An 18,582-nucleotide genomic window follows, 5' to 3' on the forward strand; every position below is an offset into this window, starting at 1 on the left:
TCCTTTCTGTCTGTCTCCTATTTGAGAGGTTTCTTCATGGTCCAAAATTGTTGCCAGAGCTTCGATCATTCTATCATAGATAGATATCAGAAACTCAGAAGTGGGCAGCACACTATGTTGCTTTTATGGACATTTATATAAGTTGTCAGTGTCATATCCTTCCTTTACAACAGCAACAAAAAATAACCCCAAAACTTTGTAACCCAAGTTAGCAAAGGAAACTAGGAAGAATGTCTTTATTCCAGGTGGCCACAGATCAAAATTTAGGCATTCAACTCTTAGATAAGCCGGGCAGTGGTGGCCCATCCTTGGGAGGCAGAGGCAGGCGGATTTCTAAGTTCAAGGCCAGCCTGGTCTACAGAGTGAGTTCCAGGACAGCCAGTGCTAAACAGAGAGACCCTGTGTTGAAAAACAAAACAAAACAAAACAAACAAACAAAAAAACCCAAACCTCTTAGATAAGAAGAAAAAGGTAGATACTGGAGAACAACTGTCAGGTTATAACCAGAGGAAAGGCACAGGTCACACAGTATATTTTAGGTTGATTGAGACTTTATTTCTTTTAGTTAGTTCAGCAACAGTGATACATTTTAGAATTATATAGTGGGGAAAAAGTTTCTCAGGGTTTTCAGATTCCTGCATTTAGTCTTTGAGAGTCAGGGAAAATAAATCAGTATTCCTAGGAAGTGTGATTAATTTAAACAGACTTCTAAAAAATCTTAACTGTATTATTTTGGAGATTCATTGAGAGTTTTATACAAGCATACAGTGTGCACCTGATTCCCTTCCTCCTTTTGTTTTCTTCTACAACCACTCTTCTGTGCTAGCATCATGTACTTTGCTCTCAAGCCCACTGAGTTTACTCACTTATATGTGCGCATATATTTGCAAGGGTACAGGACCATCTGCCAGAGCATGGTTATTCTGTAAAGGACCACATTCCTAAAGAAAACCAACTCCTCAACAGCCAGCAGTTGCAGTAGCTCCTCAGATATATGCAGGACTTCATGAACCCCTCCCCGTCCATGCTGGATGGCTTGATCTGCCTAGGTCTTAATCACGCAGTCATAGCAACTAAGTTCATGTGTGCAGCAGTTTATGTGATTAAGATTCTTAAGATTCTTCTCCAGCTGGGCGGTGATGGCACACACCTTTAATCCCAGCACTTGGGAGGCAGAGGCAGGTGGATTTCTGAGTTCAAGGCCAGCCTGGTCTACAGAGTGAGTTCCAGGACAGCCAGGGCTACACAGAGAAACCCTGTCTCAAAAAAAACAAAAAAAACAAACAAAAAAAAAAACCAAAAAAAAAGATTCTTCTCTGTATTCTATGAGTAATAGTAATCAAAATATTTTTCAAGATGATGGCATGATTAGATTTTCATTTAGAAAAATTACCAGGGGCTGATGAGATGGCTCAGCAGGTAAGAGTATTGATTGTTCTTCCAAAGGTCCTGAGTTCAAATCCCAGCAACCACATGGTGGTTTACAACCACCTGTAATGAGATCTGACGCCCTCTTCTGTGGTGTCTGAAGACAGCTACAGTGTACTTATAATAAATAAATAATAAATAGAAAATTACCTTGGTTATACTGTAAGAATGCATTTTAAACATGGTATAGAATATAAGTATAGATACTTATGTGAGAGTAAGCAAGACTGAAAGCGGTGGATGTAGATTTGAATAGACTTAACACCTTTAGTGTATAATGGATAGTCTTGTGAAAACAGAGGAGGAAGACATTGATGATGCCTGTGTTCTTAATTTGCTGAAGGTACATGGAATGGAGTTATGATTATTTTTGATTATAACAAATTTATGATTGGCTCTGTCATAGTTTTATTTGACTATTTAGTTGAGATCTAGATTTCTTAATTGCATATTTACATATAAGTGGGCTTAATAGTCTACCTTTAGTATTTTTAACACCTTTGTTAGAGTTAGGATGATAACCTAGTCAATCTTGTTTTTTATTTTCTATCTTCCCTAATCCTTTCTTTAATGTCAACTGAATTTTTCTCAGACAGTTTTTATTATTTAGTTTCTCTATGAAAAATATGTTAGGAAATCTTTAAGATCATTGATTTGTAAATTAGTAAATGACCCCTATAGCTGCAACCATACTAATACAACCAAAAGTGCTCTTTAGATCTAAATATATCAATCATTGTAATTTGTTCCTTTATGTAAACTCTTTACATGTCTTTCTAGAATTTCATTTTGTTTGATTTATTTAGTCTGTTCAAAATTTCAAAGCTATATAAAAAATTTGTGTTTGGAAAGGACATATCAGTTAAAATTATTCCGTATTAGTTTGATTTTCTGTCATTCATGTATCTGTGACTTCACAAATTTCATGAGCAACATTCTTCTCAGTACTAAGTTTAATTCTACATTTTTGATATGGGGGTCTCATGACATTGAACACTAAAACTTAAGGAATCCTACTATCTCAGTCTACTGAGTTTACTTTTATTTTAAAATTTAATGTTATCTCTCTCTGTGTATGTGTATGTGTATATTACATATATGTAAGTCTGTAGGCATGTATCCCCACATATATACATACAGAGGCCAAAGCAGAATATCAGTCATTTTCCTCTATTGCTCTCTACCTTACTGCCTGGTCTTTGAATCTGAAACTCACCTTTTTAGCCAGGCTAAATTTAGCCAGTAAATTTCTGGGATTTGCTGCCCATCTATGCTCCTAATACAGTAATGACAACCATATGCAGTTTTTTACATGGATTCTTGTGATTTTGACCCTAGTCTTCGTGTGTGTGTGTGTGTGTGTGTGTGTGTGTGTGTGTTTGTGTTCACACACAATGAGCAGCTCCCTATGTCTATGAAAAGTCTTATTTTCTTCATAGAAGCTTACCTTTCTTCATAGAGTTTACCTCATTCATGATTTGGATTGAGTATAGGGTTTTGGGTTTTGGGTTTTTGTTTGTTTTATAGACAGAATCTATATGACTGGCTTTGATCTAGCTGTGTAAACCAGGCCTTCCTTGAACTTACAGAGCTTTTCCTTCCTTTTCTTTATTTTGTTCTTAATTATGTATAAGTGTGTGTGCTTATAAACATGAGTGCAGGTGCTCCCAGAAGCCAGGGGCATTTGATCCCCTGGAGCTGGAATTATCTATAGTTGTGAATTGTCTGATGTGGGTGCTTTGAACCAAATACAGGTTCTCTGGAAGAGGAGCAAGTACTTGAAATGGTTGAGCCATTTCTCCAGCCCCTTTTTCTGTTTTTCAGTTCTAGGATCATAACATTTTAGGTGTTGTGAGCTATGTGGAAGATAAGATTTTATAAAATAGCTTATGATCTTACTGGAGAAACCCACATACATAATATAGAATCAGCTTGGTGTGATGTCTGCTACACAAATTGTAGAATCAGACTGTCTCTTGGTTAGCTGTATGCCCTTGAGAAGCCACTTAATTCTTTGTGTCTCAGCTTCAGTAAATGTAAGGTAAAATAGGACTATTTTTATAGTTTGTTGAGAAGATTAAAATAATTGATATGTGTAAAGTACCCAGAAAACTATCTTCTGGAACAGGAGGGGGCACTTTTTTTATTTTGACATAAATATATGTATATCTCTGTATGTGTGTGTGTGTGTATATAAGTATATATATATATATCTGTGTGTATATATACATATATATATATTCCATGTAATTTGTTGAACATACAGTATGATGACAACACTGTGCCTTTGAGTGAAAATATGTGGACAATATATACTTGTATTAGAGATTCAAATGAGAGTGGGAATGAGTTGTTGCAGAATTTCTGTCTAAAAGCCATCTAGTGGAGTTAAAGCTTGGGCTGTGTACTTAATATGGCTAAATTGGATAAGGGTAAGTTTAGGAAGAAGGAAGGTAGGAGGGAGGACAAATTATTTTGTTGTACTTAGCTGTTTTAGGTTGGGCTGATTGGTCATGCTGCCGTAACTGGACTTGTTTGCAGTCTTCATCGTTACTAGATTTCTCTAACTGTCTAGAATCTTCCACTCAAGAATTTTATCAAGTTCCTGAAAGTAGACCAGAATGGGAACTAAAAGTTTATGCCAGTGTAATATGAAATAGAATTTGAAGACTACTTCTGTTTGGAGGGTGAATGGTCAACTAATAAAATAAATAAATAAAACAGACTCAAAATATTCTTCCTTTTTATATTTTATAGGTAATTAATAATGCTTGTGCCACTCAGGCTATCGTAAGTGTACTACTGAACTGTACCCATCAAGATGTACATTTAGGAGAGACATTATCAGAATTTAAAGAATTTTCCCAAAGTTTTGATGCAGCTGTGAGTAGCTTTCTTAATCTTAAAATGACCTATTTGTGATTGTTCTTGTTATAATAGGCTACTTTTCAAAATTGTTTTAGATGAAGGGATTGGCATTGAGTAACTCAGATGTAATTCGACAAGTGCACAACAGTTTTGCCAGGTAAAGAACTGTGTGTGTGTGTCTGTCCATCTGACTATCATATTTGTCTGTCCCTGACCGTCTGTCTTACCATTTTCTGTCTCTTGCTTTTGTTGTGTTTGCTTTTCTTTGGCTCTTCCTCTCCTCTTTCCTGTAGACAGCAGATGTTTGAATTCGATACAAAGACACCAGCCAAAGAGGAGGACGCCTTTCACTTTGTCAGTTACGTCCCAGTCAATGGAAGACTGTATGAATTGGATGGATTAAGAGAAGGGCCAATTGATTTAGGTAACTTATTTTCTGGTATTTACTTTGGATAAAGAAAAAAAGATTTTATATTCTCCTTTATGTTAGCTGCAGGTCTGCTTAAATTTTGAGGATGAAAGCTACTTTGAGGTAGTATAATATGGTCTTGATTGCTTGATGAAATTAAATGATGTGATTATATAGCAAGAACTTACACTGTTCCTTTGAGGCCTATGAGTTTGTTTTTAACACACATTTCACATAATTTATTTTTAATTAAAATAAGTAAATTTACTTACTTTGAGATAATGACTTCTGTCTAAGTAAACTGGCCTTGAATTTGTGATCCTCCTACCTTAATCTCTCTCCTGCTGGGATTACAGCAGGAGATTTCATCAAGTTCAGCTTTGTGATGGAAAGTATGAGAGGGGAGGAAAAGCTCTTAAGGGAGTTGATCAATGGAGTACCTGTGACAAGAATGCAGAAGTGGGAAAATGAAGAGAATCAGCCAGAGTGGGTAGGAGGCATAGGGTAGGGCAGTGTGGAAAATACTTTTTGTGATAACCTAAAAAAATTGCTTAACAATTTGTGTCAGAGACAGAGAAACAGAGTGACAGAGATAGACAGCACCTGAGACAGAGAGAGAAAGTTGGAGAGAGACAGAGCATGCACAGATCAGACAGACACACCATATGTACATACAGTCTTATAAATATGTGGTAGGCAAGGACTATATCACCGAACTACACTCCAGCTCTTCACAAAAGAATTGCAATTCTTTTTTGAGACTTAATTAAATTTCTTTTGTTGTATTAGGTTGCAATCTAGGAAACCTTTGCTTTATTTGAATCTAATATATACTTTTGATTACATTTTATACTTTTATACATAAAGTTAGGCCTAGAAATGCATCTTGGTAGTGACCTAGGCTCGTTCCCCATCACTACAACAAATAAGTAGGTTTGTTTTATTTATAATTTCATAATTTTTGATCATAATTCCATGTTTATAACTAATAATTCATCTAGTGAAAGTTTGTATTTAAAAATATTTATTCCTTGTTAAAATAATTTTTGAGAAGCTGGTTTTCCTTAGTTTGATAATTAATTTGAACCCTTATGTGTTCTGTTGATCACAATTATAATTATTAAATATAAACAAAATATTGAATAATACAGAATAGCCACATTTATTGTGTAGCTGTTATGTGACTTCTGGGAAAAAGAGGATTAAAGCATTTTGGCTAAATGACCTAGCATTAAAAATGGTTTTCAATTTTGTTTAAATTTTTTTTAACATATTAGTTGTAAAAAGTAGTTTTTCTCCATTATGACATTTCCATATATGCATATGATGTATTTTGATCTTTTTAACTCTATTAACTCCTTATCAATTTTTTATTTTACATTTTTGGAAAGTCAGACAGTAAGGATTGAATCCTTATTTTATCACTAACATGTGGATTGGTTTCTCTTTTTTTTTTTTTTTCCTGCCTTTTAGTTTTGTCATTTATTAAACATGATAACCTAAAAAATTTGCTTAAACAATTTGTGTGACAGGAGGGAGAGGGGAGGAGAGAGGGAGACCTAGTGAGTGAGGGAGAGAGAGAAAGACTGAGAGAATGAACATACCCAGGGCTACAATGTGTTAAGCAAGCACTCTACCACTGAGTGTATTTATCTTTATCTTGTGGTTGTGCATTTAAGTGAGTCAATTTCCTAATTCATTCCTTGGTTTCTCAAATATTTTAGTGTCTACCAACATGTCTGTTGCATGATAGCATGACATGATGTTAAACAATAGTATGACAATACAAATGATAGTATATTCTTCTGTTATCAGAAAATAAGAATTGAAGCTTAGCATAATTACACTAAAAAGAATCACAAGACTTGATGGCTTACACCTAAAATTTGACCTGCTGCATCAGTATTGCCTGTCTTCAGCTAGAGTAGGCTACATACTGAGACCTTTAAAACATTTGTGTAAGTCCTCAATTTATGGAGAGAATGCTAGTTAATATTGCCTTTTCTTGTGTTGTTTGAACTGTTTAACATTTCTTTCTAGGTGCATGCAATCAAGATGACTGGATTACTGCAGTGAGGCCAGTAATAGAGAAAAGGATTCAAAAGTAATGCTCCACTAATATCATTCATGTATAAATCTGGTTTCTAAGGGTTGTTTGTTTGTTTTATTTTTTAATTAAGAAAACATTTTAATTTTTTAATGTTCTGTGTTAAACATCTGATTTGAATTAATCTCTTTGATTAATTAAAATTAAACTCTTGATTGAATTGATATATTGAGAAAATATATTTTAGAAATTTTATTTAATGATATGACAAATTCGTTGATATCCATTAAGTGGAGATTTTTGATTGTTTTATTTCATTTTAGTTTTTGGCAGTGCAAGGCTTTGAACTTAGGGCCTCAGGTATGCTAGGCAAATGATCTATCTCTGAGCTACAGTGCCAGCCCTAAAGGAGCTCAGGTATGCTAGGCAAATGATCTATTTCTGAGCTACAGTACCAGCCCTAAAGGAGCTGCTCACTGTTGCTCAATATTTGTGCAGGTAGTTTTGGACTGTTGTTTTGGTTTTGAGGATTTTCAAGATGAAGTTATTTTGAAATAATATATAAACATGTTCAGCTATAGGAAGTAATAGGCTGTGTGCTGTTTCCCTTGTAATCTTAAAAAGGTGCACTATAACATCCCAGCCAGGGTAGACCCAGAAGGTGCACTATAACATCCCAGCCAGGGTAGACCCAGAAGGTGCACTATAACATCCCAGCCAGAATAGACCCAACAAACTTCCGTCTCACCTTAGGAGTCTTCAGACCTACAGCAAACTTCCTGCCCAACAATCACTTGTTCTTTCTCTGTTTAATATATTATTTCCACAAATTTCAGTTATACTTGATAGGATTAGGAACACAGAACTCCCTCAATTTAAAAAAGGCCTAGAAAATTTAAAAATTTTTCACATAATTTAAAGCATAAGTTATAGTTGACCATGTTCTTTCTGATAATAGAAATATAATAGAATTTCTCATAATAGATTTATAAGACACTTCTGAAGTATCTTATAGTCTTGAAGTAATACAAATATAGGCTTACATTTTATAGTATGTTATTATCTAGATTAAGTGTCCTTATGTATTATAGGTAATTTCAAAATTAAGGCACTTCATACTATTATGAAGGGTTTTTTTTTTTGGTATCAGGGTAGTAATTTTACTACTTGACTATACATTAAAATTAATATTTTATATTTACTTGTGAGTTATAAAGTTTAAGATGTATTTACCAACAGTAGAAACTATATAATGACTTGGAAAAAATGTTTATTATCATTAGTAGATTCTAACAAATGTAAAGTCTAGGTTTAGTTTTTTTCTCTGAGAACTGAATTGATAATTATCCTATTTCTTATAAGAAGGAGTGATGAAAACATGTTATTTCTAATGTCTTAAATAAAATTCATAGTAGTATGGAACATTTAAAATGCTTACAATTGATGAAATTTAGATAATCTTTTGATATATATTATGCTCTTTCATATACAAAACCCTATTAGAATATCAGTTTTTATAATCAACCTACTCATAATTTTATTTATTCCATTATGTAGTAATCAAATTGAATTATCTTAATACTAATGATTTTATAAGTTTTATTACATTTTAAAACCTTTTGCAGGTATAGTGAAGGAGAAATTCGATTCAACTTAATGGCCATTGTATCTGACAGAAAAATGATATATGAACAGAAGATAGCAGAATTACAAAGACAACTTGCAGAGGTTTGTGGACACACGCACGTACATACATGCGCGCGCGCACACACACACACACACACGTGCGCACGCGCGCACCCTTGGTTGTATATACGGGGTTGGGGGGAACTGTCAAGAGTAGATATGTGGGGAAGCTGGAGGAGGATATGTAGTATCTTGTTCTAGCACACACGGCTTTGTTTTGTTTTGCTTTGTTTTTTTGAGGGACGGTCTGCATCTAAGGTTGGAACTAGGCTAGTGGCCAGCAAGTCCCAACTATGTTCTTGTCTTTGATTTCTACAGCACCAGTGTTCTAGGCATGTGCGTGGCCATTCCTGGCCTTTTCTGGGGTATCTGAACCCCAGCCTTCATGCTTGAACAGGAGACACTCTTGCACTTGAGCCTTCTTTGCATTCCCTTTGGCCTTTGAGTATACAATTTTTGCATAGATACTGTATTCTCTTGGGAGAAGTTACTTTTGATTTTCTTATCCATAATAGATTAACAAGGGGCAATATTCTGGATTTATGTTACTTAGTTTTATACTTTACAATTGATATTTTTCTGTTTCTTAATGAAACATAAATATTATAGTATTCACCATAAAATACTCTCATGAGAATTAAATTTGAGTATCATTTAAAGAGTAATATAACAGGCACTAAATGTTAGTAATGAATTATTTTAACTATTTTCTCTTACAATTAATCAAGACTGTTACTTTTGTAGGAATAAATTTGGTATATGTAAATGTACATATAATCTTTACCAAGCTTAATATTACCTTTTTCTGCTATAAATATGGTTGGAAAAGAGAGCTAATGGTAGAGAAAGTTTTTTAAAGAGTCGTTTGCTCATATCTTAAAGATTTTAAGCAATTTTATTTTGTAATTTAATAGATTGTACTAATATAGTATGTTACAATATTTATAGGTGAAAGTCAAGTATTGTAGAACAGAAATATGGAAGGTTTATTTAAGGCTTTTATCCATTTTTTTTTTCCTATTGGGCTAATATTCTTGCCAACATGAAGTTGAAATCTGAAAATAATTACATGAATCATTTAAATGTTGGCAGGACTTAAGCCACAGTCACTAGGGTACTGTTTCTGTTTTTCCCCTAAGGAGGAACCCATGGATACAGATCAGGGTAGTACTGTGTTAAGTGCTATTCAGTCAGAAGTTGCCAGAAACCAGATGCTTATTGAAGAAGAGGTACAAAAGTTAAAGAGATATAAGGTATGTTTTTTAAAAATAGGCTATAATGCTTTAGTAAATTTTTAGGTGAAAGTATGTTGCCTGGTCGATTGCTTTCCTTCCCGTCATTGGTGAGTTTTCAGAATAATGTATTGATTATCAGGCACTTGACAAAGTTTCACTTTTTTAAATGCTATTTTGAACAGACTTTTACCCTGTTAGAAGTCTCAGTTCACTGTACCTACTATTCTTCCTGAGTCCAGGGTGCCCTACCTGTGACTACTGGGGACAACCAGGACCTTCTGTCTGTAGGCTTTGACAGCTTCTGTGCTGTGTAGTGTCATGTGCTTCTGACTTTTCTTGTGTAGTGCCTGCTCAAGACTTGTAGTCATTTTGCAAAGTTCTGAGTTTCTGTAGTAGAAAATGAATGAATTAGTTATAGTTTGTTTTGTTTTGTTTTGTTTGTTTGTTTTTGAGACAGTTTCAAATGTAGCCCTGGTGGTGTAGCCATGCCTGGCTTGTAATGAACTATGTAAAGGACACTAGCCTTGAACCAGTGGTAAACCTCCTGGTGGGAGTACTGATATGTGCCCCACAGACTAGCTGGAGATTGTTTAAAAAGCACTAGTGCTTGCCTTCTTCAGGTTAAGAACATTTTTGTTTCTAGTGCTAGATGAATTCATATAATACTTCTTGATCTTGAAAAGGCTTTTTACTTAAAGCAGAAATTACATTAATATGGAAATTTTGATTCCTCTGAACATTACTCATTTGTTTCATGAATAATAATCAAACTTAAAATTTTTAAATTAACTTCTTAAGTTAATAACAAAAAGTATTGGATCTCATCCTATCTATCTATCTGTCTGTCTGTCTGTCTGTCTGTCTGTCTGTCTATCTATCTATCTATCTATCTATCTACCTCTATCTATTTATGGCACTACTATTAACAGGTGAAGTTTTTTTTATAGTCTCTTTTATTCCTTAGTATATATTTTATCTTAAGTGAATAACCAAATCGTTATGCCTTAAAGTTACTTGAAATTTTGTCTCTTGGTTTTTCTTTTAAAATTCTAATGTTTTTTGAGAATCCTTATTTAATTTTCCTTAGTTAAAACAGTCATGTTACTCTGTGACTTCCTTCACTTACAGTCTGTTTAGTAAGCTAAGAATGGAAGGAGGACTTAGAATTGGTATGTACCTTAGGGTATCTGTCATATGGAGATAGTAGTATAAGATTCCTTTTCCATGTGAAGCTCAAGGCAAGGACTTTGTTTTTGTTGCATTTGCTTACTTGTGTCAGCACGATGTTACATTGTACTTAACAGCCAATAAATCACTGTTAAAGATGAAAGGAAATAAATGGACCATAACTGAATCTATAGTAGGATTTTTATCAGGGAAGATGTGGTCAGGCTCCTTAGAGTAATTTAAAAGCAGAAAGAGAAAGGGCCATGTTTTTGGCAACAGGGAAGTATGAGATATTTCAACCATTATTTTCCTTGTCACATAATACTAAGATGGTACACAAACTACCCATGACTTAATTGTAAGAACATGTAATGAATCACACCTAGTTTAAAAAAAAAATTACAAATTTAAATTCATTTGAGGAAATGTTGGAGTGACTTAAACGATAGAAGCTTTTACTATGGTAAGGGAGCAGTCAATCAAGTATCTACTAGATGGGACGTATAATAACTCAGTGAAGGGTTAGACGCACATAATTTGGGAGACTATACACTAGCACAGATTTACCGCTACCATTGGTCCTCAGTGATTAAAAAAAGTTCTCAAGAAAATGTATTAAACTTCAAAAATTTGAGCTAGTCTCTTTAGTGTTGGCTTTAGTAGTGTGTAGTTATAGTAGCAGGGGTGTTTATCTTGTAGAATTTGGTGAGTTGGTTTTCACAGCTTATGCTTTTATAAATATCCTTGGAATAGGCTTTTTTTTTCTACAGAAGTAGATTGTCTAGAAAGGACTTTAAAAAACCGATTTGCTGAGGGGAAAAAAGTTGTACCTTAGAAATACTTGCCACTTGTTTTGTTTTACATTCTTTATTATCAGGAGGGATCAAATCTTATTTCTAATACTGTTTATGAGAATGAAGGATTTTAAGTTTGATGCAAAAAGATATTACAATCAGAAAATGTGTTTTATTTTCAGATTGAAAATATCAGAAGGAAGCATAACTACCTGCCTTTCATTATGGAATTGTTAAAGACCCTAGCAGAGCACCAGCAGCTAATTCCACTTGTGGAAAAGGTAAGTGTTTTATTGGTGACTACTCAAGCTAGATTAGGTTCTCCCCCAGTACATTGTTTTGAGCATTAAATGGAGATAAAGTTTCTGGGGGCTTTTGTAGATTTATTCTTTTGCCTAGTATTTTGCATTTTGTAGTTTTTTTTTTTGCTTAGGGTTTTGTATTTTGTAGTTTTATTCTTTTGCCTGGTGTTTTGCATTCTAAGAGAAGTTAACATAGCCTGGTACTTTAAAACAAAAACAGGTATTGCCCCACTACTTTATCAGTCCATAATTCTTATTGTTTAGAACACAGGTCGTTTTGTATTAAAACACTATTCCTTTCTTTAAACAAAAAACAAAATTTCTGTGTTAATAACTGAAGTAATAGGTTTTTTTTCCTTAGCTAATTTTGTAAAATTTTGCATTGGTAACAGGATTTAGAACTAGATGGGGATAAAAGAATAGTTTGGCTAGCAAATAGGTTTCTTATTCCTAATCTATAATCCTTCCCACTGAGGGATAACTAACAAATACGTGGAAAATTCTGATTTCTAAGATTTATTCTTCAGTGTTAAGCACTTAATAAAATATTCAAGGAATAAGTGAATTACGGTTAAATTGTTTATACGTTTATATTGTAAATCAGCATTTCTGAAAATGACCATCTCTGCATGCTCTTTAAATTACGTGTTACCTGGCCCTCCCCAGATATTCTCATGTAGGGAGGAATCTTTAATAAGTTTCCCAAGTGATTCTAATGCAACTGATCTGTGTACCACATTTTGAGAAACACTTTGAGAAGACACTACTAGGCAAATAAAAATTTGGACCATTAATTTAAAGACAAGAATACATGGTAGGTATATTTTTCTTATTGATTTTAAAGTGTACAAAGCAAACATACATTTTGTCCCAAATATTTCATACTATAAATATAAAATATTACTGAGATTTGAATTCATAATATATTTGTGTTTGCCTTATTACCTGAAACATATGACTCACTTTTTGGCATTAAATTTAAACTTATTACAGAAGACTGGTTCATGCTCCTTGGGGTATTCTAAGATGGGAAACTGATTTTCAATCTTGTATTAACAACTAGAATCCTGTGATCCTCAAATTGTTATCAGGACATCTAGATGGTTTTTTTGAAACACCATGAACTATTTCTATTTTAAAAATATTAAATAGTGATGGGTGTGGTGGTACGTACCTATAATCCTAGTACTTGGAAGTTGAGGCAAGTAGATTCAGAAATCAACGTTATCCTGAACAAAATTTCTGATTGAAAAACTTTGGACAAACTATCACTTTATTCAACGCACACTGTTCTTTAAAGTTTGTTTTAAAATACAGTATTTTTGTGTAGGCTAGGAAAAAATTTTGTGTGATTTTTAAAAAAAAAATTGACTGTGTATTTCCCAGATGATGATGATGGTTTTGAGAGCTTAGAGTAAACCTTTGCAAAGACTGTTTTGGACACAAGGTGGCAGTATATGAATATGTAATATTGGTGTAACATGGCTCTGTTGAGCTTTCTGTTTGCCAATTTTTTAAGGAAGGTAGTTATCAACTGTCTAGTCTACCTACTTTTTAGAAGATTTTACTCTGTAATACTTTACAGGCAATGCCCGTGTCCATTCTTCCTACCTGTGTAGTGCTAACTTCTAGGTTTTGAGGGTATTTGTTTTTAAAATTTGATTGAAATGTTTTAAATTGTTCATCTCATTTGTCTAGCTGCAATTATATTCTAGACATTTTGTTATGATGTAAATTTACTCAACCAACATGTGGCATAGTTTGACAAAGAATAAAACAATTATAACCTGCTGCATAGTATCTTGAGATTATTATCAGCACAAAGCCATGCGAAAAATTTTGGGCAAACATAGTAATTTCTAAGTAATTTTCATAGCAAATGTGTTTTCGTCATCCTTTTGTGGGAAAAAAAATTAAACAAGTAATTATATGACTTTGGAACTCTCTGCTAGTAAACAAAGCAAATTGAATAGCCGATAAACTAGATTATATTTTCAAATTATATACAATCAAAAACCATCATGGAATTTGTTAATCTTAATACTTTCAAGAACAGTTATGTATAGAATCTAGATGTGGATTTGGATTTGGAATATATAGAATTTAGTTTGTTGGTTGCTCCCCCAGCCTTCCTTTAAGGAAATTGGCTATTACAGTATGAAAGGGAGTAGGAGGAACCACACAGGAAGATATGCCACTTAATGGTGCTGGATGCCAGGTCCATCTGAAGCTGGACTTTGGCCAAGACAGCTGTCTATATAGCTAATGGTGAAAGTAGTTGGGGCAAAAAAATTTTCATTTTATTGAATAAAAAGCAAAAGAAGTAATTTTCCCTTGGTCATGTGACTCTAATGACATAGAGTAAAATTTCATGATTTTGTTATATGAGAGTTGTATACATTGCTCAGGAGGTAACCTAAAAATAATTGTAAATCTTATCGTACCATATACCAAACATACAATTAGCTAGATTAAGATTTCCATTTGTGAGCCTTCTGTACTTAAAATACTGTAAGAAATTCTGTTTAGGCATATGTGTGTATATATACACATGTATGCATGGTTCTAAATTATTGTCTATTTTGCCTTTTAAAACTTCCGGTCCCTATAATGTAAAATCATGAATGTAGTTGATAAAGGGATCCAAATAAATTGAATTTTGATTCAATTGATAATAAGTAGCTAATCCTTTAAACTTCTTGTCTCTTAAAAAAAGTAGGACAGTGATCACAATATTTTTGTTAATTTTAGTAATTGTTTTATAAACTATATTCAGAGACCAAGGGCAAAAAACTAAATATTTTTCTCTCCCTTTTTTTTTTTTCACATTATACCTGAAATTCAGTTGTATAGGAAGCTTTGTTAGAAGTGATGTTGCATGTCTGTAATCTCAGCACTTAGGAAGCCTAGGTAGGAGAATTGTGAGCTGTAGAGCCATGCTGGGCTAGAAGGTGAAACTATCTCAAAAATAAAAAATCCAAATGGGAAGAGAAATGAGATTTTATATAGGATAAGGTATACAAATTAAATTCCAAACTATTCTGCTGATTAAAAATGTTTATATAGGCAACTAATTTTTGTACTTTTGTATAGTAGTTAGACTTTAGATAATGCCTGTATTTTATGTATACATATTTTAATAATAAATTGCTTTTGATTTTCTGTTGTTTGTTCCCCCCTCCCTCCATCTCAACTCAAGGGCTACCACTGATCTGCATCCAGCTATTTTTAGCTATTTTACCCAGCTGGTCTTGAACTAGCCATTCTTTCTCAGCCTCCCATGTAGCTAGATTATAGGCCTGTGCCACCACATCCATTAAGTCTAATGCATAGCTCTCAGTTTTATCATACTGCTGCTTATTACTCCTGATATATCATGAAAAGTTGAAATAGTTCTAAATATCCTGGTTTTGATTGTATAATACAGAATTCTCATTTATGGTTTGTTTTCAAAGACCAGCAGAATTGGTGTCACCTGAGAATTTGTTTTATTTCTGAATCATCCATCATCCTACATTTAAATAGGGACCCCAGTTGGTATACATATTGAAAAACACTGCTTGAGAACAAGTGTCTTTGACATCTATTGAAACTTCACTATATGTTAACTTTGTGGCTTTGGTCAACTTTGATAATGCCTGTGAGCACTTTCATCTTTACTTTGATAATGTCTGTGAGCCTTGGGCTTCTTTGATAATGTCTATGAGCACTTTCATCTTTACTTTGATAATGTCTGTGAGCACTTTCATCTTTACTTTGATAATGTCTATGAGCACTTTCATCTTTACTTTGTTACTTTACTAACAATTACTGTATTTAATATTGTAATTATGAGGTCAAATGGCATCATGTTGAAAAACTTATGTCTAATAAATTTAATGATACCACTGATATATATATGTGTGTGCGTGTATATATATGCATGAGTATGTATATATACACATACATATGTGTATATGTATTCTTTTAATGATATTTATTAAGTTCATCAAAACTATGTTAAATTCATTTACTTCAATATAGTGAAAATATAAAGAATTTATTAGACTTAGTTTGAGTAAGAATTGGACAAATATGTATACTTTTAGAATTTTTATGGTTGTTTGGCTTTATACAATGAATATATTTTAATTATTATAATCAGTACATTTGGTCTTCTGTAAACCAAAAATGATCATCTCTACTGAGGGTGAATAAACTCACGGTTTGAACTTTTGTTGAGAAAAGTTGCAAGTCTCAAGTTATAAACTGCGATGCTCTCGGTGTCTCAAAACGTGTTCAGGTATCTCAGCACGTGTTCATTTGTTTATTCATTAATACGTTTCCTTTCTATGTTACCAGGCCGGCTGCTCTCTTACATCACAGTGCCCAGTAACTAGGACTGCAGTCCCACCACACAGGCTCTAGTAGTGTGAAGGATGCATAAGCCTTACCTTTGCGAATACCATTGGATACATTTTATTTTAGTATGATCTAAAACAATCTTTGAGGAGTTTGTAATATGCTATCTTTAATTTTTAGGCAAAAGAAAAACAGAATGCAAAGAAAGCTCAGGAAACTAAGTGAAGAGGATATTTGGACGTGTGTACACTGTGCTGCACTAAATTTCATGGACACCATTAAATAAAAGGAACTTTGAACAACATCCTATTTGACTCAGTGCACATTTGCATAGTACCAGTCTGTCTTGTCCTTTATGCATGGAGTTAAAACTCTTTTTCCCTACCTGCATCATGTGCATGTAGTGCATACTAAATAAAAGTGACATAAAAAGTGCTGGCCAAATTCCATTATTCTATTCTGGATCTGAGAGTTGTTGGTACTCTAGAAATACAACTATAGTAATGAACCTGGAAAGTATACAAATAATGTGCTTTATCTGTGGTCTGATAAACACTTGAATCTGTTAGCTTAATATATCCAATTTATAAATGTCAGATCTTACTTAAACTGGGTCATCTGTTTCTAATTGTGGCAAAAATAATTAGTATTTTTTCTCTTTGGTGTGTGTTTTGCAGATCTTAAAACTGAATTTTATCTTACACCAATTTGACATTTAAGGCCAGTCATTTGGAAAGACTGATACAATTTCTGATGAATCTGTAAAGAAGACAATATCCCAATTATATTTTAGCAAACTTTCTTTAATTGTTAGGATTATTTGTTTATATATTGTAGCTTTATTCTGGAAAGGCCTGGACATTTTTTTGCTTTGAAACAAAACTGGAGGTTAGAACACGTAAATCATAGGTTTTTTGACGACCTGGTTTTCAAGATATTGTTCTGTATATTCATTAAAAATGAAGGGTTTAACATTTTGTTACTTAATTATTTTAAAAGATAGCAGTGGTGATCGGGGATTATCTCACGCCCATCTGAAGTATATATTCTAGGTCCACAGTGGTGATACGGGATTATCTCACACCCATCTGAATGTACATTCTAGGTCCACAGTGGTGATAGGGAGGGATTATCTCACACCCATCTGAAGTATATTCTAGGTCCACAGTGGTGATCGGGATTATCTCACGCCCATCTGAAGTATATTCTAGGTCCACAGTGGTGACGGGATTATCTCACGCCCATCTGAAGTATATTCTAGGTCCACAGTGGTGACAGGGGATTATCTCACGCCCATCTGAACGTACATTCTAGGTCCACAGTGGTGATAGGGAGGAATTAACTCACGCCCATCTGAACGTACATTCTAGGTCCACAGTGGTGATCGGGATTATCTCACGCCCATCTGAACGTACATTCTAGGTCCACAGTTTCTGGGATCTTTGTCTTTCAAACGTTGTTTCTAACTTCTTTCCAATTTAAACTTGAAAGGAAAAAATTTTAATTTACTATTAAAAAACTAGTCATCCAAGCACATTTAAAATAATTGATACATGACTTTTTTACATTTTGTGTAAAATAATGTAATTTATTTTATGATATAACTTGTATACTGTTTTCTAGTTTCAACTTTGACCCAGATTTAATTTATTTAAATTAGCATACAAAGTAGTAGTTTATATTTTTGTATTTTCATACATAATTTGTTTTTGACTCTCTTTTCTGTTCATTCTTGTACTTTCTTATAAGGCATATTTGATCGCTGAACTTCCTCAAAACCAATTAATTCTGTTTTGTGGTCCCCTTTCTAATTTCATGATTTACTCTCATTTCTCAGTAAGAGAGAAAACGGGTGTCTGAGTTATCCCACTTAAATTTTTAGATTTGTTTATTCTTCTGCAGATTCTATACTACTGGGTTTTGTTTGTTTTGTTTTTGTTTTGTTTTGTTTTTTTGAGATATGGTTTCTGTGTGTAACAGTCCTGGCTGCCCTGGAACTTTGTAGACCAGGCTGGCCTCAGATTCAGACATCCTCCTGCCTCTGCCTACAGAGTGCCTGAGTAAAAGGCATGTGCCTCCACACCAGCTCAGTCCCACACTTTCATTATCCATTCAGTGTAGACAAACATCTAGGCTAATTCCGTTCCCTGCTATTATGAATAGAGCAGTAATAAACATGAATATGCAAGTCTCTCTAGCATATATAGAGTCTTTTGAGTTAGATGTTCAGGAGTGATATAGCTGGTCACATGGTAGTTATATTTTTACTTTTGTTTTTATTTGTTTTTAATTTTTTTTTTTTTTT

General features: G+C 33.6%; 1 protein-coding gene across 13 annotated transcripts in view; it reads left to right on the plus strand.

The window, feature by feature from the left end:
* Positions 1 to 16,712, plus strand: part of Uchl5 (ubiquitin C-terminal hydrolase L5) — a 29,381-nt gene extending 12,669 nt beyond the window's left edge. For 4 of the 13 annotated variants that reach the window (XR_004122612.1, XR_004122622.1, XR_004122650.1 and 1 more), the window contains exons 4-12: positions 4,186 to 4,311; positions 4,392 to 4,453; positions 4,590 to 4,720; positions 6,746 to 6,809; positions 8,378 to 8,480; positions 9,578 to 9,691; positions 11,817 to 11,915; positions 12,603 to 12,750; positions 16,458 to 16,712. Coding sequence is in view for 7 of the 13 variants with exons in the window: in XM_031384325.1 (XP_031240185.1) it covers positions 4,186 to 4,311; positions 4,392 to 4,453; positions 4,590 to 4,720; positions 6,746 to 6,809; positions 8,378 to 8,480; positions 9,578 to 9,691; positions 11,817 to 11,915; positions 12,603 to 12,680 (777 nt within the window). In the remaining 6 variants the exon portion in view is untranslated. Of the gene's footprint in view, positions 1 to 4,185; positions 4,312 to 4,391; positions 4,454 to 4,589; positions 4,721 to 6,745; positions 6,810 to 8,377; positions 8,481 to 9,577; positions 9,692 to 11,816; positions 11,916 to 12,602; positions 12,752 to 16,457 lie in introns of those variants that run through there. The other 9 variants (XM_031384330.1, XM_031384334.1, XM_031384338.1 and 6 more) reach the window with 4 other exon arrangements.
* Positions 16,713 to 18,582: the final 1,870 nt, after the last annotated feature.

The sequence above is a fragment of the Mastomys coucha genome, unplaced genomic scaffold (assembly GCF_008632895.1).
Source record: "Mastomys coucha isolate ucsf_1 unplaced genomic scaffold, UCSF_Mcou_1 pScaffold1, whole genome shotgun sequence".
Lineage (NCBI taxonomy): Eukaryota > Metazoa > Chordata > Mammalia > Rodentia > Muridae > Mastomys > Mastomys coucha.